This window comes from Gallinula chloropus, assembly GCF_964237585.1.
Source record: "Gallinula chloropus genome assembly, chromosome: 12".
Lineage (NCBI taxonomy): Eukaryota > Metazoa > Chordata > Aves > Gruiformes > Rallidae > Gallinula > Gallinula chloropus.
Window position 1 is genome coordinate 10,133,806 of NC_140097.1, and position 25,566 is coordinate 10,159,371.

The window sequence follows — 25,566 nt, forward strand, 5'->3', positions numbered from 1 at the left end:
GCGCCGGTACCGGACACAGGCAGCCGCTGCTCAGGACTTTATTGTGCAGGCGCAACCGCGCTACGTACACCCGCGGAGGGGACGGGACCCCTCGGCTGCGGGGACCGGGGAGGCTGCGGGGCAGGACCGGTCCCCGGATCCCAGCCCCCGAGCCCGCCGGCGGTCCCTAGCAGGTGGCGTAAGCGTTGGCTCTCTCCCGGATCTCCTCCAGCAGCCCCCAGACCTGCTGCTCCAAAGCCTGAAGTCGCGTCACCTTCGCCGCCATCACCTGCTCGTTGGCCCCGAAGTGCTGTTCCAGCTCTGCGGGGCGGAGGCAAGGTTGGGGTGCAGCCCCACACGGGGTCCCCCAAAGCCTGTGTCGCCTTTGAGGCACCAGGCAGGACGTGCCCAGGGGGATGGGCACCGAGCGGGGTCGGGGTGATGGGGAATGCCCCCCGCCAGCACAGGCTTTCCCCTCTCACCTTCCAGCTTCTTCTTGCTGCTGTTGGCTTTGTCCAGGAGGGCCTGGGCCTCTGCTGCCAGCTGTGTCACACGCTGCATGGTCCCACCGGACACCCCAGACATCCCGCTCACCCGGCCCTTCAGCACCGTGTAGCGCTGCATCACCTGCGCCAGGCTCTGGTGGCACAAGGGCACGGTGAGGCTGAGCCCCCTCTCCCTGGCACCCTTGGTGCCATGCTATGGCCGGGCAGGGCCAGAGCTCACCTGGCTGAGTGTCCCTGAGTCGGCAGTGGCACGCTGCGCCCCTTCCTTGGCTTGCTGGACCATGCGGCGAGCATCCCGGCCCCGCTCCTGCAGCGCGGTGACGCGCTGCGCCAGCTCCTGCAGCCGCCGCTGCACCCGCGACTCCTTCCCCTCCAGCGCCTGCAGCCTGCGCTCCGCCTGGGCAGGCACGGGCACCGGCTGCGGGCGTGCACCGCGACCCACCACACCCACAGCACCAGCCCCGCCAGCCTGTGAACCCATGGCACCCGCCCCACGCTCTCCGTGTCCCCCCTGGCACCAGCCTCACTATCTTTTGGCGTACCCATGGTACCAGCCTTGCCCACTGCAGCACTGACCCATTGCTCCCAGTGCCCCCACAGCACCAACCCCCTTGCCCCCAGCATGTCTCCAAGCCCCATTCCCACGCCCCAGCTGTGTGCTGGTGGATTGTCCACGCTCCTCCAGCCCCAATATCTCTCCACCATCCCAGTGCCACTCACCTCCTTGGCTCTGCTCTCAGCAGCCTGGATGGTATCCCTGGCACTCTGTAGGGCAGTCCCCGCCGCTGTCGCCTGTGCCCTCGCCACCTCCAGCGCCTGCTGCGTCCCAGCCAGATCATCCCTCACGCCCTCTGCTCGCTCTCTGCAGTGGCACCGACAGCTCTACCCCCTGCCAGCACCGGGGGACAGATCCCGACCCCTTGCCTACCCTGGCACATCACCCACCACTCACCTGGCATTCTGTCCCTGCACCAGCAGCCCCCGCGCCGTGGCCAGCCCCTGCGCCGTGCTGTTGAGCACCATGTCCACTCCCTTCAGCTGGCCGATGCTCTCCTGCATCTCTCGCAGCAGCTCCTGGATCCGGCTGGGGCTGCTGGGCAGGGAGATGTTCAGCACCTGCTGGGCCACCAGCTCGATGCTGCCAGGGTCGGCTCCCTCCTCTGCAGGGACATGGGATCAGGGTGGGCGCAGGGTGGGTGCGCTGACCCCTGCCGTGCCCGCCGTGCCCACGCGCCGCTGGCGCTACCTGCCAGGAAGGCCTTGATGCGGCGGATGAAGTCCCGCAGCTGGGCTGTCGCCTTCTCCGCGCGGCTGCGGGCGGCCTGCGAGCGCCCCAGCACCTCCTCCGCCCGGCTCCGTGCCCCCCGCGCCAACTCCTGCACCTCCTGCATCTGGGGGGCACGGGGCTGAGCGGGGGGCACGGGGCGGCCTCGGGGAAGGGGCAGGGGGTACGAGGGGACACGCACGGGGACACAAAGGGGTGTGTGACAGCATGCAGGGGGCATGGAAGGGGTGTGCAAGGGGGTGCAGCAGCAGCCGGAGGGGGCACATGAGCAGTAGAGGGGGCATCTGCAAGGGGGCGTAAGAGGAGGAGGAGGGAGGGACGTGCTTAAGGGCATGGAAAGGGCACGAGCAGGATGTGCAAAGGGACAGGCAAAGGGGCATGGGAAGAGCGTAAGGGGGCCATGGAAGGGGAAGGGAAAATGGCATGGAAAAGTGTCCTGCTTTCTGCTGGGACTGGGTTAATTTTCTTCCTGGCAGCTGGTTCAGGGCTGCCATTGGGACTTAGGATGAGAATCGTGCCGATAACACACTGATGGTTTAGGTGCTGCCAAGCGCTCAAGGACTTTTCAGCTTCTCCTACTGCCCTGCCAATGTGAAAGCGGGGGCACCCGAGGAATTGGGAGGGGGCACGGCCAGGACAGCTGACCCAGCCAGCCAAGGGGATATTCCACACCATATGACATCATGCTCCATACATACCTGGGGGGTTGGCTGGGAGGTGGCACGGCTCAGGAGCTAGCTGAGCATCGGCCTTGGGTGGTGAGCAATTGTGTGTGCGTCACTTGCTTTCTATATTCTACTACTACTGTTAGTATTACTACTACTGCTATTATCTTCTTCCGTTGTATTTAACTGTCTATCTCAACCCATGAGTTTTACCTTGGTTTTCCCTGTGATTCTCCCCCCCATCCCACTGCTGAGGGGTGAGCCAAGGGCCATGGGGTTGTTTCAGCTGCCGACTGGGTCACACAACAACAAAAGGGCACGTGCAAAGGGACATGCAAACGGGGATGGCAAGGGCACCATGGAAAGGGACACAGAAGGGGCATGGAAAAGGTATGAGCAGGAGGTGCAAAGGGACATGCGAGGAGGCATGGCAAGGGCAGAAGCAGGCCGTGCGAGGGGGACACCAGGGGACACCAGAAAGTGCCATGGAGCCACCACCCCTACCTTCTGCGCCACAACACCCAGCTGCCCCAGTGCCACCTCCAGCTGCTGGGAGGCGTTCTGGGCGCTGCTCACAGCTTGAGCTGAGACTGGCAGTGCCCCAGCACAGCCCACGCCGCCGCAGTGTCGCGTCCCCACGCCATCCCGGCACAAGGCTCCTCCGCAAGGTGCTTCCTCGCAGCTCCGGTCCCCAGGCACCCCACAGATCTGCGGTGATGCCAATGGTGGACATGGCAGCTCAACACCCCATAATAGGGGGAGCCCCCCACGTCCCCCTCCATACCCCTATTTCACCACCACCACCGGCCCTGCTCTCACCTTCTCATTGATTCTGGCCACGCTGAGTCCCATCACCCGTTTCTGCACCTCCCGCAAGGATTTCCGTGCCGCGGCTGTGCCCCGGCGGAACGCGTTGCCCCGCTGCCGCAGCAGCCGCTCGGCCGCCCGCCGTGTGGCCTGTGCCCCGGTCAGCTGGCTGGCCGTGCTGTTGGCCACCACCTCTGCCCGCCGCGAGTCCTCCGCCGATGCCAGGATGCTGTGGTAAGACTCTGCGGACACCGGCATCAGGGTTTGGCTGGGATGGTGGCCACCGACCCCCCTCCGTCCCAGTCCTCACTGAGTGCTCTTACCACGGAATCCAGCCGCCGTCACGGTGCTGAGGAGGGTTTGGAGGTGGGAGGCAGTTCGGTTGAGACTCCCTAGCTCCTGGCTCAGCCTGGTTAGCCGGTCACGGTGCCGCACATCTGTCTGTGCCAGCTGATCCAGATGTTGCTCCAGTTCTTGGAGCTGCTTCCAGAAGTCGTCCAGCTCCATCCTTTGGGGGGGGTGGGAAGAAGGGTCTCAAGACTTTTTGCCGGACAAAAGGGGGCTCCCCCTCCCCAGCCCACTATGCCACACTTACCTGGTGCTGTCCAGCCACCCGGGCAGCTCATTGAGGAGGGAGCCACCGGGGCTGCCCGCTTCGCGCAGCAGCTGCTCCACACGTCCCAGCACCTCCTCCAGTGCCCGCAGGCGGCGGGGGCTGAGCGGGGGCACGGATCCCCCCTCCCGCAGCGCCCGCGCCTGCTCCCCCAGGCGCCGCAACCCGTCTTGCAGGCTGCCCAGGGCTGGATCCCAGCGCCCGAAGCAGGGGTGGCAGGGTGAGCAGCGGGGGAAGGCCTCCTGGTAGCCACGCTGGCAGCGGTCGCAGCGCAGCCCCCCGAATCCCGGCCGGCACTGGCACTGCCCGCTGGCCGGCTCACACTGCGGGCTCTCGGCGCCCAGCGGCTCGCACTCACAGGCTGCAGAGACAGGCAGTACATGTCCCAGCCTCCCCAGGGACCCTCATGTCCCCAGAGTGCCACCATGGCCCAAGTGTCACCATGTCTCCAGCATCCCACTGTGTCCCCCCGCATCTCCAGGGTCTCACCATGTACCCAAGGTCTACTATATCTCCACAATGCTACCATGTCCCCTGGGTCTTCTATGTCCCCAGCATCCCACTGTGCCTCTGGGGTCCCCCATGTCCCCAGGTGCCCATCATGTCCTCAGTATCCCACTACAGGCCCATGGTTGCCCATGCACGAAAGGCCCCATCACTCCCCATGATCTCACCATGTCCCCAAGATGTCTTGAGTGAGTCCCCAGAGACCCTCTTGTTGAGAGTTGAACCATGTCCCCAGACTCCCACCACATCCCTAGGGTCCCACCATGTCCCTAGGGTCCCACCATTTCCATAGAGTCCCACCATGCACCCAGGGTCCCTCCTTGACCACCTGTTTCCCCAAGAAACCCCATTTCTTGGGACCCCCATGTCCCCGGACACCCCCCATCCCCAGAGCCCCTGTCCCCTCGAGTCCCTGGGACGTGGCCCCACCTCGGCATTCCCGTTCAGGGTCTCCCCAGTGATGCTCTTGGCACTGGGAGCAGACACGGCCCCCAAAGCCTGGCCGGCACTGGCACTGCCCTGTCACCTGCAGCAAGAGCAGTGTGTTCAGCCGGTAGCTCACTCGGTGCCGGGAACGCAGCAGAGCCACGCCATGGGGCTGGGGTGTCCAGGTGCCGGGGGTCTTACCGCATCACAGGCAGGGTGCAGGGCATGTGTAGGGTGGCAGCCGCAGGGCTCACAGCCCCCTGGCCCCCCCAGGCTCCAGAAGTGGGGTGCACAGCGGTCGCAGCTCTTGCCCAGCACGTTGGGCCGGCAGGCGCAGGCGCCTGTGCCACGGTCACAGGTGCAGGTGCCAGCAGCACAGTGGGAGGCCAGGGTTCCCCGTGGGTCGCAGCCACAGCCTGCAGACAGCAGGGTGGCCGTGGAGGGAGTGGATTCATTCATACCCCCTGCCCAAGTGGTGATGCCTTGGGCCTGGCCCCAGCGCTCCAAAGCCCTCACCTGGCCACAAGCACACATTTGGCCCCAACCCCCTGGGTCCCAAAACCACACCCTGACCCAAATTCCTGCACCCTGACCAGCCCCTACCTCAGGCACAACCCCAAAGCCTTCCAACAGCCCCCCCAGGAGCCCCAAACCTCACCTGGCCCTCACCCCACCCAGCTCCAAACCCCCAAGCACCCCAAAACCTGCCCATCCCACCCCCCCTACACAACCCCAATTCCCCCCACATCACGATGCAGCCCCCCATCCTCAGCCCCGCCTTGAGCTCTTGCATCACTTCACACCCCCGACATCCCCAAAGCCTCTCATGGCCCCAGCCCCGGCACAGCCCCCAGCCCCACTCACGCCGGCAGCTGCGCTGCAGGGCATTGCCGTAGTAGCCAGGCTCGCAGTGGGCACAGCGGGGCCCGGTGGTGTGGTACAGGCAGCGCAGGCAGTGCCCCGTGCGGGGGTCACAGGCCCCCGGGTCGCTGGCATCGATGTTGTTGTTGCACTGGCAGGGCCGGCACACCCCCCCTTCTGTTTCTGGTGCCCCAAAGTAGCCGGGGGAGCAGCGGTCACAGCGGGGTCCTGCAGTGATGGGGGAGGTCATGGGTGATGGGGTCCCGCAGCCCCAGTGCTGGGGGTCCCCACTGCATGGTGCCTGTCCTGCCCCTCACCGGCGTATCCGGGCGCGCAGAGGCAGATGATTTGGTGAGTCTCCTCGTCAGCATGGCAGGCGCTGCCGTGGTAGTGCCGTGTGCCGGGGTAGCCGGGGCAGGGGCAGGGCCGGCACTGCTGCCCCGAGCCTAGCACTGGGTCCCCATAGTAACCATCCTGGCACCTGTGAGGATGAGAGGTGAGTGCCCCAAGGGTCAGTCCCATCCCATGCCATGCCATGCCGTGCCATGCCACGATATCCCATCTCACCCATCCCACTCCACTATCCCGTCCAACCTCAACCCATCATATCCCCTCCCATCCTATCAAACCCATTCCATCTCATCTCCTCATTTCATCCATCCCATCATATCCCATGCCATGCCATCTCATATCCCATTGCCATGCCCTCCAACCAGGCTCACCTCTCGCAGTGCCGACCAGCAGTGTGGTCGCGGCAGTGCAGGCAGCTGCCCGTCCGGGGGTCGCACTCCTCGGCGTGCCCGTTGCACTGGCAGGGCCGGCAGGCTGGGAAGCCCCAGTAGCCTGGCTGGCACTGGTCACACTGCCGGCCCACAGCACCGGGCTGGCACCGGCACTGCCCGCTCACTGCGTCGCAGAGCGGTGACACTGAGCCCTCTGGGGAGCAGGCACAGGCTGGGGGATGGCATGGCTGTGGTCAGGGACATGGGTGCAGGAACACAGGGATGGACAGATGGACAGATGGACAGACAGCATCCAGGGCATGCCCAACCCATGGGCTACAGAACTGGCCGGCTCATGTGGCCACACAGGTTGGCAGATGGATGGGTGGACAGACAGATGGGTGGGTGCAAGGCAGAGTGGTGCCCACCCTAGGCAGGAGCACAGGGCTTGGACAGAGGGAGGGATGGAGGGAGGAAAGAGGTAGGGGTGAACTGAAGGGGAACTGGGACCCAACCCACAGGCTGTAGGACAACAGGGCTGAGACGGACATATGCGTGGACAGACAGACAGACAAGTGAACAGGCAGACAGACAGCGAACCTAGGTCTGACAGCAGACGGACAGACAGACAGACAGGCAGCGGGATGCCCAGCTACTCACAGCTGCAGCCCAGAGGCCCGAAGCCATAGCTGCCCGGGGCGCAGCGGTCGCAGCGCCGGCCAAGGACGTGGGGCTTGCACTGGCACTGCCCTCCCTGTGCCTGGCACTCGCTGCTGCGGGAGCCCTGCGGGTCGCACTGGCAGGCTGGGGACAGCAGAGCCGGTGTGAGGCTGGGGCTGCCCTGCCCACATCCTGCCCTCACCCTGCCCACACCCTGCCCGCGCCCCATCACCACAGGCCATGGGCACAGCCCCATCCTGCCTGCACCAGGTGCCCCTGCCCACCTTCCACTGGGCACAGCCCCATCCCAACCCACCGCACCGGACGTGCTCCGAGCTCGTCCACTGCCCCAGGCACGTCCCCCGCGCGCGGCAGGTGCCCCCCACTCACGCAGCGCCCCGCCGTGCAGCAGGGCCGAGACGCTGCAGACCAGGCGGGCACAGGCCTGTGCCAGGGGAGACGGGGGGGCCATGCGAAATGCCTCCAGGCACTGGTACCGCTCCAGCTCCTCCCGGCGCGCCGCGGCTGCTGCCTCTGCACCGTGGAAGCCCGGCAGCTCTGACACCCGGGGCAGGAGCACCAGCTGTGCCAGGCAGTGGGAGAGGGAGAGGAGATGGGGACAATGAGACCTGGCCCCTGCTCCTGGGCTGGACCCATCTGCCCTGGGGCAACCCCAGCACCATCCACAGCCCCAGCTCCGCTGATACTCCTATCCAAACTGCCGCCCCCCCAGTACCCATATCCCCACCTCCATCTCTGTCGACATCCCAAAGACCAGCACCAACTCCATCAACATCCTCAGCCCCACTGATATTTCCTTTCTCATCCCCATTCCTACCTCCACCCCACACCCTTCCCCATCCCAAACAACCCCCTTCCCTTGTTCCATCCCCTCTTCCATCCTCATATCATCCCCATCCCCATTTCATCCCCTTTCCTTTTCCATCCCCATCCCTTTTCCCTTTCCCTTTCCTATCCCATCCCTTCCCATTCCCATCCCCATCCCATCCACACCTTGCCCCACATACAGACCCAGGTGAATGTCACTGCCTGCCCCAGTCCATGGCCCCCTGTCCCTGCCCATCACCCTATTTCTGGCCCAGGCACAGGCTGCAGTGGGACCCCCCTCACCGAGTCAATGAGGATGAAGGCACCGGGATGGCGCTGGGTGACGCCAGCCCGCTGAAGCCGCATGGTCACCTCGTAGGGGACGCTGGGCTCAAAGCAGAAGGGCCGGGACAGCAGCACGTACCTGTACAGAGGCAGGTTTTGGGGCACAGGCACCCCAGGTCTATGGGGACGGCCAGGGGACAGCAGCAGCACCCACCTCGTCCCTGTCCCCATTCCCATCCCTCACCTGGGTGTCAGGAGTGCTCCTGTTTCCATCCCTTGGTTCCGGGAGTGTGGCAGGGCTGTCCTTGTCCCTGTCCTGTCCAGATCCCTGTCCCCATCCCCACCCTATCCCCATCACCACCCTTATCCCACCCCAGCCCATCCCCACCCTCATCCCCTCCCCCAGCCCGTCCCCACCTCTGGCTGTGGGGCAGGCTCTCACGGTACATCTGCTCGGAGGGCAGAAGGTTCCCGCAGCGAGGGCTGGTGGGCAACACCTGGGAGCTGACGCTGACCACGGCCTCCCAGTCCTCGGTCGACTGTGGGGACAGGCCAGCTGGCATCAGGGCTGTGCCACGCCACCCGTGCCGCCGCCGCCCCCTGACCACAGCCATGCTCACCTCGGGCTCGTAGCGCAACAGCAGCTCGTAGTCCATGGGGTAGGGCACGTTGTCCACGCGGAAGGTCAGGCCGGCCCCGTCCCGCACCCGGGCAAACCCCGAGCCCGTCCACGTCACCATGTGCCCGGTGCTGTCCCGCACAACCTCCTCCACGTCCGGCTGGGCAGGGCACCGGCACAGTTCAGCCCCAGCCCCTGGCTCTGCCCCCTCGGTCACCCCCACCCCACAGCACCCTGCCATGCCCTGCTCCATGCCCCATCCTGCTCCCCCCCAACCCTGGGGCTCACCTTGGGGGGCTGCTGGCGGCTGCGGCGCGAAGGGGTGCGGGGCTGGGAGACATGGAGGGGGCTGCGCTGGTGCCGTAGGCGCCCCTTCCGCCCTCCCAGCTCCCCAGTGTCATACTCCAGGCAGTCCTGGGGCACCTCTGCCCGGATGGCACCCTGTGGGGATGGGGGGCCATGCACAGGGACAGCAGTGCACAGGGCACAGTGACAGCCACATGCGGGACAGGGTGACAGCCATGCATGGAGCATGGTGACAGCTGTGCACAAGCCCAGGCTGAGGATGCAGGGGACTCACCGGGAGCTGGGGGTGGCTGTGGCCATGGCCGGTGGCCTGCTCGGCCTCATAGGTGTAGTAGTCAAGTGGGGCACAGAAGAAGCCGGGCTGTACCTGGTCACATTGCCGCCCCATGAGGTGGGGACGGCAGGGACAAGCCCCATCCTCCATGGAGCACCTGGGGTGAAAGGTCCATCCCTCTGTCCATCCTTCTGTCTGGCCCTGTTCTTGTCTACAACCCCCTCCATCCCTGTCCCCATCCCTCCATCCCAGAGGATGCAGAATCTCCCCTCCATCCCTCCCTTCATCCAAGCCCCCCTGTATCTCCACAGCCTTGTCCCCATCCGTCCATCGATGTCCCTCTCCCTCCCTCCACACTTGACCCCCATTCCTGCCCCACTCCCACCCCCTGGTCCCCACGCCCCGCCGGGTGCTGTGCTTGGCCCCACCGGTTGCTGTAGGCTCCCCCGAAGTCACAGGCGCAGGGCCGGCAGCCCCCCACATCGTAGCTCAGGCCCCAGAACTCAGGCTGCAGTGAGAGGGGGAGGGTGTGGGGCAGGTGTGGGGCCAGCGCAGCCCTGGAGGGTGTCATGGGGCTGGGAACAGCCAGGGAACACGGTGTGGGGCTGGCTGGGCACTCACCACGCACTGGCTGCAGGACCGCCCGGCCACGAAGCGCTTGCAGTAGCAGTCTCCGCTGATGGGGTCGCAGGGGGAGCTGCCCGCCACCGTGCCCCGTGGGTCACACCTGCATGCTGCCCCCCACACGTGCACGTACCCCAAATGTGAGGGGCTGCCATGTGGCATTGCAGTCTATAGGCTTCCTGTCCCTCCTTCCCCATCCCGGGTCCTTCCATCCCCATCCCTCCATCCCCATCCCTCCACCCCACATCCCTCCATCCTCATCCCTCCACCCCACATCCCTCCATCATCCCTCTGTCCCCATCCCGCCACCCCACATCCTCCCGTGCCCATCCCTGGGTCCCGGCTCACGCTGGCAGCCCTGCGGGTCGCCGTGGCTGAGGCCATAGGCACCGTGCCGGCAGCGGTCGCAGCGGGGACCGGCCACGTTCTCCTTGCAGCGGCACTGCCCTGCGATCATGCCCAGCGCCATGTCCGTGTGCCCATCGCAGGCACCTCCGTCCAGTGAGCCCGCCGGGTCGCAGTCGCATGCTGCCAAGAGAGAGACCGTGGGCACTGGGAGCCATGGGGCTGAGGCTGGTGGCACTGGGAGCTGTGGGGCTGGGCTCCTGGGGGCACTCACGGGTGCAGGCAGTGGGAGAGCGGATGTCAGAGCGGGGGTCCCGGTAGTAGAAGGGCTTGCAGAGGTGGCAGTGGCGGCCCATGGTGTTGTGCTGGCAGTCGTCACACACAGCCCCGCTGGTGTTGCCGGTGGCCAGGAAGACAGCCATGTCGAAGTGGCACCGCCGCGAGTGCTCGTTGCAGTCGCACCCTGTGGGGACGGCACCGCAGCACAACATCCAGCACCCCAATCCCAGCAGGCACCACCCCCAGGAATCCCACACTCCAGCAGGATACCCCCCAGATCACAGCCTGCACCACCCCGACCTCCCCAAAACCCCAACCCCGCGTGCAGCACCCCCAACCCCAAAGCATGGCATGCAGGACCCTCAACCCCCAGCCCCAAGCCAGAGTCCCTGGAGTGCTGAACCCCCCATACATGATACACAGGACCCTCATTGCCCCAGCCTGTCCCGTGGGACCCCCAAGGCCCCTGGCACAGTGGGATGCTGGGGTGGGGCACTCACGGCGGCAGGCGTTGGTGCTGGAGCCCTCGGCCGGGCGCCAGGGCAGGTCGTGGTAGAAGTCCTCGCAGCGCTCGCAGTTCAGCCCCTGCGTGTGGTGCTTGCAGACACAGCGCCCGTGGATCTGGTGAGGAAACACCCAGCTCAGCGTGGCCAGCGGGTCCCCAGGGACCCCACGTCACGCCAGCGGTTACGTGCCCCTCACCATGCCGGGGACGTCGGACGCCGGGGCGCCCGGTGCTGGGGCGCAGTGGGCAGCATGGCCGTGGCAGAAGCAGCTCCCACGCAGCACCAGCTCATCCACAGCGTAGTAGTACTTGTGCAGCACCTCCCGCCGCGTGTCCAGCAGGTTGTCCCCCAGCGTGTGCAGCTTGGTGAGGTTCACCCGCAGGTTGGTGACGCGCAGCAGGTCTGGGAGGGGGGGAATTGCGGGGTGGCACCATCAGCACCCACCCTACAGCCTGCTGACACCACGACCCTGGCACCCCTGGCCACGCACCCTGGATGTCCGGGCTGTAGGGATCTGCCACAGGGATGGAGGGGTCTAGCACCTTGAAGATGACCTGTGGGGAAGGAAGGAGTGGGTGAGCCCAGCTCCCCCAAGCTCCCCAGCCCTCCCTCAGAGCTGCCCTGGCCCCAGGTACCTCCCCATGGCTGGAGGGCTCGATCTCGGAGTAGCGCTGATCGCACAGCACCTCGTCCACCCGCCCTGAGGGCTGGACGGGGACACCAGGGAAGAGCTTGGAGCAGTTGTAGGCGAAGTAGCGATAGACCTTCCAGCTGCGCCCGAAGTCGGCCGAGCGCTCCACCAGCATGGCCGCGGGGCGGAAGGTCTGTGGAACACCCAGTTGGGATGGGGGCCGGCCCCACAGCCCCCATGGGTCTGTCCCATCCTTTCCCACCCCATCCTGGGGCACCCACGTGCCAGGACCCACCTTGAACTTCATGATAAGGTGGGTGAAGTGGAACTCGCCCTCCAGGTCCAGGCGGATGCTGACATGCTCCATGCCTGTGGGGTACGGAGGGGTGATGGCCGAGGATGGGGTAGGGCCCCCCCAAGCCGTACAGCCCCAGGGCACACACATATGGGGGCAGCCCTGCTCCCGCTCCTGCCTCACCGTTCTCCGACTGCCACCAGGTCCGCTGGCCAGAGGGGCCGCTCAGGTAAATGACATTCTCGATGCGGTGGCTCTCAGGCAGCGACGGGTCCCGCGAGTCGCAGGTGAAGCATTTCTCTGAGTCCTGTGCCAATGGGCAGCACCGTCAGGGGTGGGGAGCTCTATAGCCTACACCGGTGCCTGGCTGTGCCAGGGCCATGCCGGGGCCGTGCGGGCTCACCTGGAGGTGGCTGACGATGCAGTATTCCTGGGGCCCGTCCAGCCCACAGGTGGAGGTGGCACTCAGGCGGGGGGCTCGCCCCACCAGCAGGTTCCCCGTGGCAGGGTAGCAGCTGCCATGGGTGCAGCTGTGGTTTGGGTCAGGCTCCTGCCAGCACCCTGCTGCTGGCACCCCCGCTGCAGGGAGCACAAGGGCACAGGCTGGGGGGTTCCACCAGACAGGGCCCTGAGGCACCCCCTGTCTCCCCACGCACCCCAGACGGCACCCACCCCACCCCCAGCCATCCCATCCCTGCATCCCGACCCACTGATGCAGCACAAAGCTCCGTGACCCGGAAAGGTGCTGGCAGCGGTGCCGAGGCCTCGTGACCGGGGGGCAGGGAGCAGGGCCAGGCAGGCAGCGGGGGTGAGCAGGGGGCTGGTGGCCGCAGGGCCAGAGAGGCCAGGCAAGGGGGGGGCTGCCCATGCCCCTGGGGGGCCAGGCAGTGCTGGGGAGAGCTGGGAGCCAGGTCAGGCGCTCACTAATCCCACCAGGGCTCAGCGCAGCCCGGATTCCCTGCTGGGATTTGTGGCTGCAGCTGGCCGGGGAGCATCGCCATCGCTACTGCCTCCAGCACCCGGCACCCTCCATCTGGGCTGGGGTCCCGGGACCACTGCAGCCCCATGAGTGCACAGGGTGCCCCACTAAGGCCAGTGCTTACCCAGGAGGAGACCAAGCACCAGAAGGTCCATGAGTAGCCGTGGGCTCTGCCTGGGGGGAGACAGACACATGGGGTACAGTATGGGGCGGAGTGCAGCTGGGTTTGGGCACAGCCTTGCACCCCGGGGTGCCCCCACCCAGCTTGGGCACGGCAGCGCACCCCCAGAACAGCGCTGGGAAGCAGGGTCAGATGGGGCAGCTGGGTCCCAAAGTTCCTGGGAGTGGGACCCAGTGCCCACCCCTATGGCTGTGCCCCAGGGGCTCTGCAGCAGACAGACCCGAGCACACGGCCGTGCCATGCACCCCCAGACTCTGCACGGTTTGTACCGAGCCCCATCCTCCCCTGCTCGGGGCGGATCCGTCCCTCCGGGTGTCAGTGGTGTCCCTGGGGGGTCCCAGCGCCAGGGCAGGGCTAGCTGGGGAGGGGAGCCAGGAGCACCGGAGCCGCCTGGGCGAAGCATCCCTGCCGCTGGCTGGGGTCCCGCTGTTAAATTTAGGCTGGAGCTGTCTTTTGTGCTTCCTTCTCTCCCGGTACCGCCCGCTTCCAGCCTCCCAAGGGCTGGATCAAAGCCTGACCCCAGCGCTGCCCAGAAAACATCTTTCCTGTCCCCGCGCAGGAGCCGGCCAGGGACAGGGGGGCTCAGAGTGGCGGGGGAGGGGGGAAACCACGACTCTGCCCTGCCACCGACCCCACTCGAAGCCGCGCCAAAGCGGTGGGCGAGGCGACGCGGGGCCGTGTGCTGGCGAGGGGGTGCCCGAGCCCCCCATACCTGCTGTCCTGCGGCGTCCAGCGGGCTGGCGGTGCCGAGGCCGGGGGGGCGAGGGCAGCGCAGGGTCCCACTGACCATGCGGGGCTGGGCGCACAGAAATGAGCCGGGGCGAGGGCGGCGATGGGATGGCGGCGGCCGGCGGGTCCCCCCCCCCTCCCCTTTCCCCGCGCACGATTCTTATTCAAATGGGCTGCCCGCTGAAAGGGACGGCGGTCTCCAAGCTACGGGAATGTCACTGCCGATTCCTTCTGCCTGGAGGCCCCCGCCGCCCGCCCGCCCGTAGAGGCCAGGCCGGCCAGGCGTCGGCAGCCACGGCACGCCCCGGGCCCCGGGCAGCACGGCGAACAAAAGGGTGCCTCGTGGGCCGGCGAGGCACCGGCGCCGCGTTCCCCAGGCTCCCGGCACGGCACGGCAGGAACGCGGCATGCGGGGCAGCGTGGCAGGATGGGTGCCCGACGCTCCAGGAACCAGCCAGCGCAGCAGCACTGGGGGGGAGGGGGTGGGGGGTACCATGGCACTGCTTTTTGCCCCACCTGGGGATGCCCAGTAGGGTTGCACTGTGGAACCGTGCCGGGCATCTGCCCATGCCGGGAGTTTGCCCGGGCACAGCAATGGTGCTGGCAGCTGGGCACATCCCTCCCGACGGACACGGCCCTCCCCACCACTATGGCTCCCTGGGCAAAGTCCAGCACGCACCAGCCCCGGGAAGTGCACTGTGGGCGCGGGGCGACGCAGCACGGCTCTCCCGAGGGACCCCACGCCCCTTCCTTGTGTGCCACCTTGTAGGGCTGCCGGCACCAGGCTGTGCCCCAGGGCTGTGCGGTGCCCCTGGGCTACCCGCAGGCATGCGGCTCCTACCTGTGCCTGTGGGGCCTGTGGGGCTGGGTGGGTGGCCCGTGGCCCGAGCGGGCTGCAGAGTCGTTTGGCTCAGCCCGTTGGGCTCCGCTGGGCTCGGCTGCTGTTCCTGGAAGAGGGCGGCCGGCGCCTGTCTCCTCCTCCGCAGCCGTGCCAGGGGAGGGGAGGGACCTGCCTGCACCCAGCTTCAACCGAGGTGAGGGAGAGGCCAGGTAGGAGCCGGCGGTGGCCCACGCATGGCACAGCAGCCGTGGCTCGTGCCTGGGCTGGCCAGGAGCTGGCACAGCGTCACCACAGGGCTGCCATGCCCGCTCATGCGGCACGTGGGGGGACAGGCAGCCTGGCTGGGACTTGCCCTGCTCCGCGTGGGCCCGTCTGTGCCGATTCAGGGCACGTCTCCAGCAGCGGAACGGGGACCCTGGGGCAGCATGGCAACCGGCCGTGCTTCACCGGCACCCGTGCCAGATGGATCCTGCTCCACCCCCCCCCGTGCTGGCACTGCCGCATCACCATGCCCTGATCCAGGGCCCCACTCACCCCGTGCCGATCGGTGCTGCCTGGGATCCTTCGGACCAGCCAGGCCAGGTGCTGAGCTGGCAGTACTGGAGCTCTGCAGGGAACACGGTCACGTACCGGGGCCAGGCTGGGCAGAGACCTCGCTGTCACACAAGGATGGTGCCTTTTATTATCCGAGGCCGAAGGAAGGAAGAGGAGCCGCATGGTCCCCACGCCAAGGCTGTGCTCTGGCCGCCCGCCGGCAAGCAAGGTCATGGGCAGACCAAGCAGCAGGTCCCAGGCTGCCGGCCATTCCGGCCCAAACCTGTGTCCCCAGGGTCACCCTGACACAGCACAGGCTGGTCCCACGCATCTCAGCAGGGTGAGGGATGCTGCGGGTACTGGGAAACCTGGAGAAAGGGCAGGGATGTCCCCAGCCAGGCTCTGGCAGCCAGACACCTCCTGGGCTAGGAGAGCTGGCAGGAGATGAGTGATAAAGAGCCATTAGCACTAGCCAGCTACTGTGCCGGGATCGAAGGGATCTTGCCAAGCAAACCTTGTCTGCTCCCAGGAGATCCTCAGTGGCCTGACAGGAACCACTGTAACAGGATCTCAGGCCTTGAAAAGCAAGAGGAAAGCGGGAGGGACGGCTCCTCAGCCAGATCTGAGGGCCAAGTGAGGTGTCCCAGCCCGAGTTCAGGCACCTCCTGGCTCTGCGAAGGCTGCTCAGACTCCCCAGCCAAGCTGCAGACCCCTCAGCTGCCCCCCAGCTGAATGCGTGGGGGTGGCCCATGTCTGCCCAGGGAGATGACATGCCTGGGGGCAGCTCCGCTGACCGGAGATGTGTCGGCAGCTCTGCCACAGCCCTCTAGCACCAGCGTTCCAAAGCTGCGGAGCAGCCCCCGTTCCCTTTGGTGCCCACAGCCTCTCCTCCACCAGCAGCTTCCCACAGCCATCAAAACACTTTCACTGCTGTGAGCAGAGAGGCTCAGAGGGGCAGCAGTGGGAGCCAGCACTGCTCACAGCTTTGGGGCATGCAGGGGAGGGCCCCCCCAAACCCCAGCAGAGCCTCTCACGCCTGGCCAGTCCGGCTTGGACAGACTTCAGTGCGCTCAGTGGCTCAGTGGGTGGCCGACGCTTCCTCAACACCCTCTGCAGTGGGAGCACCACTTAACCCTTATTGGGGAAGGGGTGCCGGCACTGGAGCCGGTGTCTGCCTGTGCCCACGGTCCCACCACCGTTACCGTGGGTCAGTGTGCCGACAGCCCCACAGCACACACCGGATCGGGATCACAGCCGGGCAGAACACCACCGCTGCTGAATCAGGCGGCCTCACGGTGCCAGCTGCAGAACGGGAGCACCGGGGAGCAGACGGAGGGTGGGCAGGCAGCAGGAGTTGGCAGAGCACCTGCCAGTGCAGCATCAACCCAGCATGTTTCTAGGAACTAACCTGGAATGCAGATTTAATCCAGTTTATACCAGTTTAGCACCAGTGGCACTCATCTGGAGCATTTCCCATCCCGAGCCAGGCATTCTTTAAGGAGGCTTGCTTAAGTCCAAACCTCACTGGGGGGAACTGAGGCGAAGAGGTGGTGGTGGTCAGCAGAGCGTGCCCCACGCAGCGGTGGGACACACAAGAGATGCCATTCCACTGAGCTGGGCTGGCAGGAGCGGCGTGTCGGGGCCCGAAGAAAAGCTGGACACACTGAGCGGTTCTGAGCACCATTTTACTGAAGGGCTGGACACCTGCTAGGACTTCATAACAAAAAGTTCACTTCATTTAAGGAAAAAAAAATAATAAAAGAGACAGTCTGGTTTTTGTCCCGTTCCCTCCGAAGAGTGGAATAATGCTAACACTGCCTTTTCACTAAACAATGCCATTCCAAAATATACAACACGGAGTGTGGAGCAGCCCAGCCTCATATTAAACATTAAATATTAATAGAGCTTCGGAAACATTCTACACAAACAAATGAAACAGTATAAAGTTCACTCAAGAACAAGATGGTCAGTTGTAAATTCATTGTACAAAAGGGTGTTACTCGCCCTCCCGTGGGCTGCAGTCGCTGCTGCCCAACCGTCCCCCTGGAACACTGGGGGATGCCCATGGCAGAGCTGGCAGTGCCAGGCCCAGCCAGAGCAGATGTTTGGCAGAGACAAACATTCAGGGGCTAGCAGTGCCCAGCCAGAGCCCTCGCATCCCTCAGAGCGGCTGCTGTGCCTCTGTTCGGGAAATGCCACTCCTGGGGAGTGCTGCACTGGGAATTGGGAGGGAACAGCATCACGTGCCACCCCTTCCCTGCCATAAATGCCAACACAAGGCTTGGTTTTGTCCCGTCCCAGGCCTGGGCAGGGCAGGGGAGCAGAGGCAGGAGAGGAGGTATTTCCAGGGGTGGCTCTGCAGCGCTTTCTCTTTGACAGCAGCACCACATGGCTGGCTGTGCCTGTGTGCATCACCAGACTCTCACAGGGGCTGCCTGGAGCACAGGAACAGAAAGGGCTAATTAAGACAACAAGGAGAGTCCCAGACCGTAATAAGGCCTTTAGGGGACTCCCTGGGGCAAGGCCTAATCCTCCCCGCAGGGAAAGGTATTTCAGATGCCCGAAGAGGAAGTACTACCCCCTGTGAGGGCATCCAGAGGGTACAAGGCTGCATGCACAGGGAGGGCTAGGGAGCAGCTTGTATCCCCCCCTCTAGCCACCTGGGCAAAGCCAGTTTGTGCAACTGGTGAAGGCTGGAAACCAGCCCCTCACCGTGGCACAGAGCCTGTGGCACCACTGCCTATGTAGCGCTGTCAGAGGGGCAGGATGGGCTCTGTCAGATGGGCAGGGATGGAGGAAGTGCTACTGGTACGCCACAGAGCCACGTCCCCGGTGGGTGGATCTGCCGCAGCAGCTGGCCAGCCAGGCACCGACGTCTTTGGTTTCCCCTCACCCCAGCTTCTTGCTGCTTCACTAGACCTCCTCAGTCATCCTAAGCAGAGTGAGGGGTCTGGCCTCAGCACCCCAGCTTTGGAGGCAGCAGCTGGCCGAGGTGCAAGCGCCAGCAGTGTCAAATCTACATCCACAGACAGGGCTCACTCGGGGCTGGCCCTGCCCTGCTGCCCCTCTCCACGGATTGTGCCAGCCCACCCAGCTCGCAACGCCATGGGCTGCAGTAGTGTCAAGGAGGTGTGAGATGTCCCAGAACAGCCCTGGGAGCAAATGGGCCAGTGCTGTTACGAAGCCTGACACAGAAACTGCCAACCTGCCTGAGCAGCAGATGCTCCACACAGCTCAGCAACAACCCTGCCAACCACAGCTCCAACAAGGATCCTCCCACCTAAACCTGACAAGCTCGTGCCACTGTCCATCCGCAGCAGAGACAAACCTGCCCTCCATCCCCACGTGTCCCTTGTGCTGTGGCCAAAGGCCCAGCTCCTACACAGGGCAGGGAACTCAGACCCAAGGGGGAGAGCAGCTGGAGAGGCTGTACCCCCAAACACGCTGGCAAGGTCTGGCCGTGAACACAGCACAGGTGACAGGTACCCAACTACATGAGTGCTCGCAGCACTCCTCATACCCAAATACCACTAGTGGGCTACAAAACAGGAGTAACAAAATAATCCCTTCTTATTCTCCAGAAAAGTGCTTAAGAAATTCTGTACAAGGATCACTATGGCAGCTGGCTCTGCGGGGCAAGGTGGGGGGGGAGGCAAAGAGTTCGGAAGCACCACGCTACATGGCTTGCAGGGAAGAGGCCAAGGAGAAACTTCTCCAGCTGAATGTAGTGGCAGAAGGTGAAACATGATCACAGTGGACATGAGATTCAAAACATTTCTCTATCAATTAACAATGTGGTTGCAACTGGTGTTTGATGTCAGCTTCCCCTTCAGCTGCCTGTGGGACAAGCTGCTCTCCCCACGGACCTCGCTGACGGATATCTGAAGCGCGCAGGAAGCTCAAGGACCTTGTCTGGTGGAGGTGAAGCATAAACTCTCTCTTCTTGGCAGCTGAATAAAGGCAGGAATGATTTCCACAAAATCAGCCGGAAGATCAGCCCTCTGACAGCTGGCTGAATCATTTCTAGAAGTGACAGTGGCACAAACCCATGAGGTAAAAGCATTCCTACCAGCCTTCAAAGCTCTCGGCTGTCCTGGGGCCCAGGAACAGCACAGGCCAGGTTAGGCACTTGGATGAATTCAAAGTGACTAATACAGGAACAGGCCTGAACGAGCCGCACACAGCGCGCTCAGCAGAGGCCACGCGACTCTGTGCCCTGCCTGCTGCGGCTGCAAAGATCCCCGGAAGGCAAGTGTTCCTCCACTGTCACAGAACAGCACAGGGTGGGAGGGACGTCAGAGGGAGATCTCTAGTTAGATCAGGTCTTAGATATGGTTTGACCAAACCCTTCCACAGCACAGCCCCTTCTGCAGCCTCCTGCGCATCAGTGCCGAAGGCCTGGAGCACCCGCACCCTGCCATGAGACGAAGGACGGCAGAGCCAACCACCAACAGGCTGCAGGCACCAGATTCCCTGGGAAACTGCAGGCAGGCAGGAGCTGCCAACACTGGCACCAGGGGCTGCAAAGCCCCTCTGTGAGTAACAAGCTGCAATCCTTCTGGTGAAATTCCCAAACCGCCTGCAAGGGGTTAGAGGAGATGTGAGAAGGGCAGGAGTTGAGCTCCTGCGTCTCAGGGGCCCTACAGTCTGCTGGAGACCTGCAGAGGGGCTGACAGACTGGACTGATGATGGGCGAGTCCCTGAGCACAGAGCTGCAGGGTACTCACTTCCCTGGCAGGAGCCTCAGTGACACAGCAGCGTTCCTTAATGCTTGCCTCTCCATGAGGAGCAGAAGACCCCTTGCTGGTGGCCTGGGAAGGACACCGGGGTGAGGCAATGCCACCAAGCATTCACAGAACACAGCTGAGTGCCTGGAAAGGCACAGCAGCACTAAGGCAGTTTAGTTCTGCTGGATGTGTTAAGCAACAAGATGAGCCAAGTCCTTGGAAAACGAAGACCCAAGCTGTGAAAGACAAGGGATGACAGAGCAGGGAGGCAGGCAGAGTGCAGCAGAGGGGAAAAAAGACAACGAAGAGGAGGGAGACGTGACCTGCTAAGCTTGCCTCAGGTACTCAGCTCAGGCTAGAGAAAAAGCAACCTCGACCCAAATTCAGCCCTCGTGATGCAGGGCTGTTTTTCCCACCGGAGGCCAGACGCTCAGCTGGGATGTCTGTGCTGCAAGAGGCTCCAGAGACAGCTCTCAGTGCCCTTATATGGGGCTGGGAAGAGGGGAAGCCGCCGAGCAGCCTGTCACACAGCAATGCCACAGTTCAGAGCCCTCCTCTGGAAACAGCCAAAAAGAGAAAGTCCAGCGCAAGACTTCCAGACCTGGCATTTGAGAGCGTGGGAATGAGAAAGGTCTGAGGGATGGGAACAAAAGGTACAAAGCAATTTTTGGCTGGTTAACAGTGATGGAGGGTTCCTGTTCATCCAGCATCTTGTCAGGACAGGGAACTCTCTGCCAGGGTGTTTTAAAACACAGAAGCAGAAGAAAATATTTCCTCCTCCTCTGCAGCCAACCAGCGGCATTCACAGGTCAGTCTCAAACACTGCAAGCTGTGATCTCTGACAGCAGCTCAGATACACACCTAAAACCACACAGAACCACAGCACGGGATTCCAAGCCTGCAATCATCCCCCAAGGGAGAACCTCCACCCTGCTCTACCTGAGCACACCAGCTGTGCCTCAGGATGCCCAGACTCCCTGTCCTCTTACTCACTCACTCACTCACAAACCTCCTCTCTCCTCTCTGAGTCACGGTTTTCCTCTCTGAGCTGGGGATCAGACACTGACCCTTTTTACAAAGCACTGAAACCCAGCCAGGTGCTAGGGAGGGGCTGAAACGTAAGGAGATAGGGCTTCCCAGGGGAGCCAATGTCCACAGAGATTACTAGGTCAGAAACTGTTGTTTTGAGCTAGTAAGGGAATGAGTGGATTACCCGCCCACTGCCCGTACGGCAGCGCAGAGCCAGCCCCCTGCCCGGCCAGACGCCGCTCCCGCTGCAGCCCGGGCTGCCCCGTTCTGCTTTTGCAGTGTCCCACCGAGATCACCGGTGACAGCCCCGACCGCTCCACCGTGGTGCTCCTCCCGGAGCTCGCAGACGCCTCCCTGCAGAGAGCAGAGCCGGCCTCCACCAGCGCACAGCCCCCGCTCCCATCCACCAGCGGCCCCTGCTAACACGGCCATCTGCAGCGGTCCCGTAGTGCCTCCTGGGGATAGGCAGAGCCTGCGCTCCGGGAGCTTTCACACCTGCCACACACCTTCTCACAACATCCCAGACTGCACAGCAAAGCTGTCACCCGTCGCAACACGGTGCTGATCTCCCCTCCTACTGCTTCACCCCCACAAACTGACAGAAAGAAAAACTCCATGATTAAATGCCAGCAAACATCCTCTCAACCCTGCTGCCTTTCTGCTTTAATCCAGGCCCAAAAACCCCACTGAGCTCTGGGAAGATGTACCTAACACATTCCAACACAGCCCATGCCTCTTCTCCCAGCTCTCAGAACCTGCTCCTGAAACACCCAGCAGCAGGAGAGCAGCTACACAGCAGGCAGGTCTCTTGATGCAATTCTTATTAACAGCTCCAGCCCTCTGGCTCTAGCAGCCACGCTCACGTTCTGCATTTGCACCCGGGGCACAGGAGATTGGAGCAACACTGGGGGCTGGGAGGGAATGGCTCTTTGCAGGCAAACCCTGCTGTGAGTTCAGAGCTGCTGCTACCAGCAAACGGAGGAGGCACCTCCAGACGTCAGGCAGGCTTGCAGGCAGCAGCCCAGTAACACTCCCCCACTCTTACGCAGAGGTAATACCGAAAATATGATTAAAAACTATAGTCAACTATCAGCTGGCAGTTCTCCAAATTGCTTGGCCTTTCTGGAGACAAACAAGTGGCTCTAGCTCTGCCTGCCTCTGAGCTGCTCGAGAGAGAGCCCAGAACAGACTGTCACAACACTGAGTCACAAAGAAATCCTGGCACCTTTCAACAAAAGACTGGCTGAAGGGGAGGGGGAACAAAAGCTATTGAACCCAATCCCAGAGGGATGGAAGAAGTGCATTTTCCCACAGTTCCTGGGCCATATGCACATATATGGATATATAGATATATAGATAATAAAGTTATAAAATTTGATGAAAATAAAACCAGTAAATGTACAGCTTGAAAAAAGAGTGCTATCACAGTGCATCTATGTCATGAGAAAGTCCCGTGCTCTGGCCCAGCACGAGAGCGCGGGCAGCTCTGAAGAGCGCCCGTGGGAAGCCAGCCCTCTCCCCTGCTCGGCTCACCGCAGGCGAGAGGCCCCGTCCCACATTCCCCAAGAGGTTGTTGTATTTCTGCAGTCAGTTCTGCATAGCAGTGGCAGACAGGCAGAAACAGCACCAGGGCAGGCTGCTCCGTCTGCAGGTTAATCGACACATCGGCACCCGGCACCAGAGATCCAGAGTTGCTCTTCAAACTTCTCCACATTCCGGTGCCGGGCTCCTGTTTATTTACTTACAAAAATAAATAAGTGACAGAGTGAAGAAACTCTCAGGGGACGCTGTGAGAGTGGGACAAGGGCTGAATTCGGATCACAGGGGACAGGTTGACCCTAAGAATCTTCTGTGCTCTCCTCCTTACTTCATCATCTGAAGAAGAGTTGCCCACCTTGATGGCCCGGAATTTCAGCAGGTTCAAAGTGGTCTGAGCCCGTCGGGATTTATTTCGGACAGGAATGGTATTTATTTTCTTCCTCTGCGGTGCCTCTCTTGCCTCCATAGTTCTTCTCCTCTTCTGCCCAACGATCTCCCGGTAACTGTTGCTGTCCTTCCACTCTGGTTTTCCCAACAGAGGTTCCTTATCTTTGATTTTCAAGGTCTTGGCCTGGGGTGCTGCGGTGCAGCCCTGGGATGAGCTGCCTGTGACTCTCCCGTTGAGGACCCCGGAGGCTTTGCAGGCGTTGCTCTCCTGCAGCACTCCGCCCTTTGGTCCCTTCAGCCGATTTAAAGCGAGGGCGGCCGGATCCGGTGCTTTCTTGACCGAACGCTTGTACCCTTTGCCTTCTCTCACTTTAGTGTTCCTGCCGGCAGAAAACCGCCTCGGCTGACCCGAAGCCTTGAGGAGTTTCAGGTCCGAGCGCGAGATCCCGAGACGCCCTCGTGTGCAGCTGGACTCCAAACAGGCGGCGGTAGTTTCCAGCGGCACCAGAGCTTCCAGCACCACCGACAGTCTCACGGCGGGATACACGTCCGGATACATGCCTGCCGGGAAGCCCACCGCCGCAGCCCTGGATGTGCCGGATCTCCTCTGCTTCAAGGAGCTCAAGAGGAGGTTCGTGGAATCCCCTTTAGGGATGGGCTGAGCAGAGACTTGCGAAGAGTTGACCAAAACGCTGGTGGGCGAAGCAGACACCTTCGCCAGAGCCGCGGTGTTTCTGGCCGGGCTCTTGGCGGACTCGGCGGCGGTGGCACAGCCGTGTGGGGAGCTCTCCTTTGCCTGAGCGGGCGTGTCTGCCGTGCAGGAGCTGTACCCATACACATCCTTACTCCTCAGGATGGTGGGCTGGTAGCCTTCCTCCTTCAGGCTCTGAAGGAAGGCCACCAGCTGGGTCTCTGTGTCCGAAAGGTCCTTGGACATGGGGTTGAACACTCGCAGGGCTTCCTCCAGCACTTTCTGTCCTGCAGAAGTAATTCTCGACCAGGAATGGACAGCTTTTTCTTCCACATTGTTCGCTGCAATATTCATGGCATTAGGCAAGCAGGCACTCCAAAAAGGTCCAAATTACTGGAAAAACAACCCTCAACACCACAAAAGGAGAGAGAAGATAAGTTAGCTGACAGCAACTGAAGTCATCTTGCATTTTTAAGCAGGGAGCTGGAACCGTTAAGCCCAGTCTCAGCTACTCACAGACACTGCGCTAGACTCTGGGCATAACCCAAGTTAGAAGCGTCATCAAGAAAATCCCATCACTGATTTATCCCTGGGGTAAAACTAAAATATCTCTGGCAGAACTATCCTCACACCTAAACAAAGGTTTCAGGCAATCCCAACCAACCCATCCCAAGGTGAAAGGTTCCAGTGAAAGGGTTTCAATCTTCCTAGCAAAATCTGCAGCTTGTTTCCAGTTTGAGTTTGACATATCCCAGCTATGGGTAACCTCAGGTAATCTCATTTTCCCTCAGTAAAGCAGGCCTTCAATGAACCCTCTCCCTGTGCACGATCCAGCCACCTCAGCAGTAAGCAGCCTGAGCACCTCCAATCTATCCCAGCATCACGTTCCATTTTTTTCAGCTTCCTAATTGACTCTGCTCAAAAATTGATTCTGAGTCCCTGCCAAAATGGCATCATCCTCTCAAAAGACCTGACAGCAGAGCTGGAGGCTACTTCAGTCGTGCTTCACTGGTGCTGAACCACTGTGGGCAAGACAACACCGCTCCTTGCTGTTCTCTTGTTTGAATAATGGTCTGCAACTTGCTGTCACAGCAAACTGGTGTTGATCCAAGGGCATTCACTGCCAAGTGAAGAGGAAGCAGGAAATTCAAGCAGGGCAACATGAAGGAAACACACATCACCCGGGCCAAGCACACAATGGCCCCAGGGACAATACTGGGATCATGCTCAGGGCGTTTACACAGCTGTCTGCCCGGGATAAAAGCACTAATTATTGCTTTAAATAAATAATTAAAAAAAAAAAATAAGGCACCAAAGAGCAGTCCAGGCAGGACTTTGTGATGAACCCGGGAGAACTCCAATCCTCTCATGCTGAGCTGGTGACCCCGGCCAGCTCTGCAGCTGGCTGCTGCACTGAGGAGTTACAAAATCTGTAGCTTCATTGATATCCCCTCGAAATAACGAGGAGGATTGAGTGAAAAACCCTTTTCAGGGAAAGGCAGAAGGTGTCAGAGACACTACCGGAGAGGGCAGCGCCCAAGAAAGCTGTGATGGAAAAGTCAGTGCCTGAGCAGACAGAGCAAGGAGCTCCTCATGTCCAACGTTCCTCAGGGAACTCTGCTTTCACCGGCAATGCCGGAGCCTGGGAATGCCGGCCCCGGGCTGGCTGCTGCTGGCTGCACAAGCAGGGAAGAGAAGACACAAGCCAAAAGCCGTCGCAGAAGGGGAAGCACAGGTCAGCGGGGGGAGTAAGAGCCTCCACATGACAGCCTAATCTCAGTCAAGTGTTCTGCAGACGTCAGGGCAGAAGAGGGATTTGGAGGAGGACAGCGCAGTTGTTCTGCGGTAAGCAGGGGATCTCCCACGGAGGAGGGGGAGGCAGGCAGGGGAGCGCTCTGAGATCCCT

General features: G+C 62.4%; 2 protein-coding genes across 2 annotated transcripts; both read right to left on the reverse strand.

Annotated features, from left to right (window-relative positions):
- Positions 1–28: 28 nt before the first annotated feature.
- On the reverse strand, positions 29–22,757 carry LOC311196053 (laminin subunit beta-2-like; the record flags this gene model as incomplete). The annotated part of the gene is given in 42 exon segments (XM_084269548.1): positions 29–300; positions 462–618; positions 706–882; positions 1,206–1,347; positions 1,438–1,645; positions 1,732–1,876; positions 2,940–3,143; positions 3,255–3,484; positions 3,566–3,750; positions 3,838–4,216; positions 4,792–4,888; positions 4,990–5,204; positions 5,653–5,877; positions 5,967–6,130; positions 6,372–6,603; positions 7,032–7,175; positions 7,422–7,614; positions 8,163–8,283; positions 8,562–8,683; positions 8,765–8,923; positions 9,052–9,204; positions 9,344–9,500; positions 9,772–9,851; positions 9,965–10,077; positions 10,316–10,495; positions 10,587–10,775; positions 11,092–11,212; positions 11,294–11,499; positions 11,588–11,651; positions 11,733–11,921; positions 12,024–12,097; positions 12,207–12,330; positions 12,427–12,602; positions 13,127–13,176; positions 13,896–13,965; positions 14,132–14,380; positions 14,754–14,894; positions 14,897–14,925; positions 16,490–16,589; positions 21,228–21,397; positions 21,539–21,638; positions 22,577–22,757. Coding segments are annotated over 42 exon segments (6,549 nt in total). The 3' UTR covers positions 29–166.
- Positions 22,702–24,052, reverse strand: CCDC71 (coiled-coil domain containing 71). Its single transcript, XM_084269751.1, has one exon. It carries the CDS (start codon positions 24,012–24,014, stop codon positions 22,821–22,823), a length of 1,194 nt encoding a protein of 397 aa, XP_084125877.1. The 5' UTR covers positions 24,015–24,052; the 3' UTR covers positions 22,702–22,820.
- Between the last annotated feature and the right edge of the window lie 1,514 nt (positions 24,053–25,566).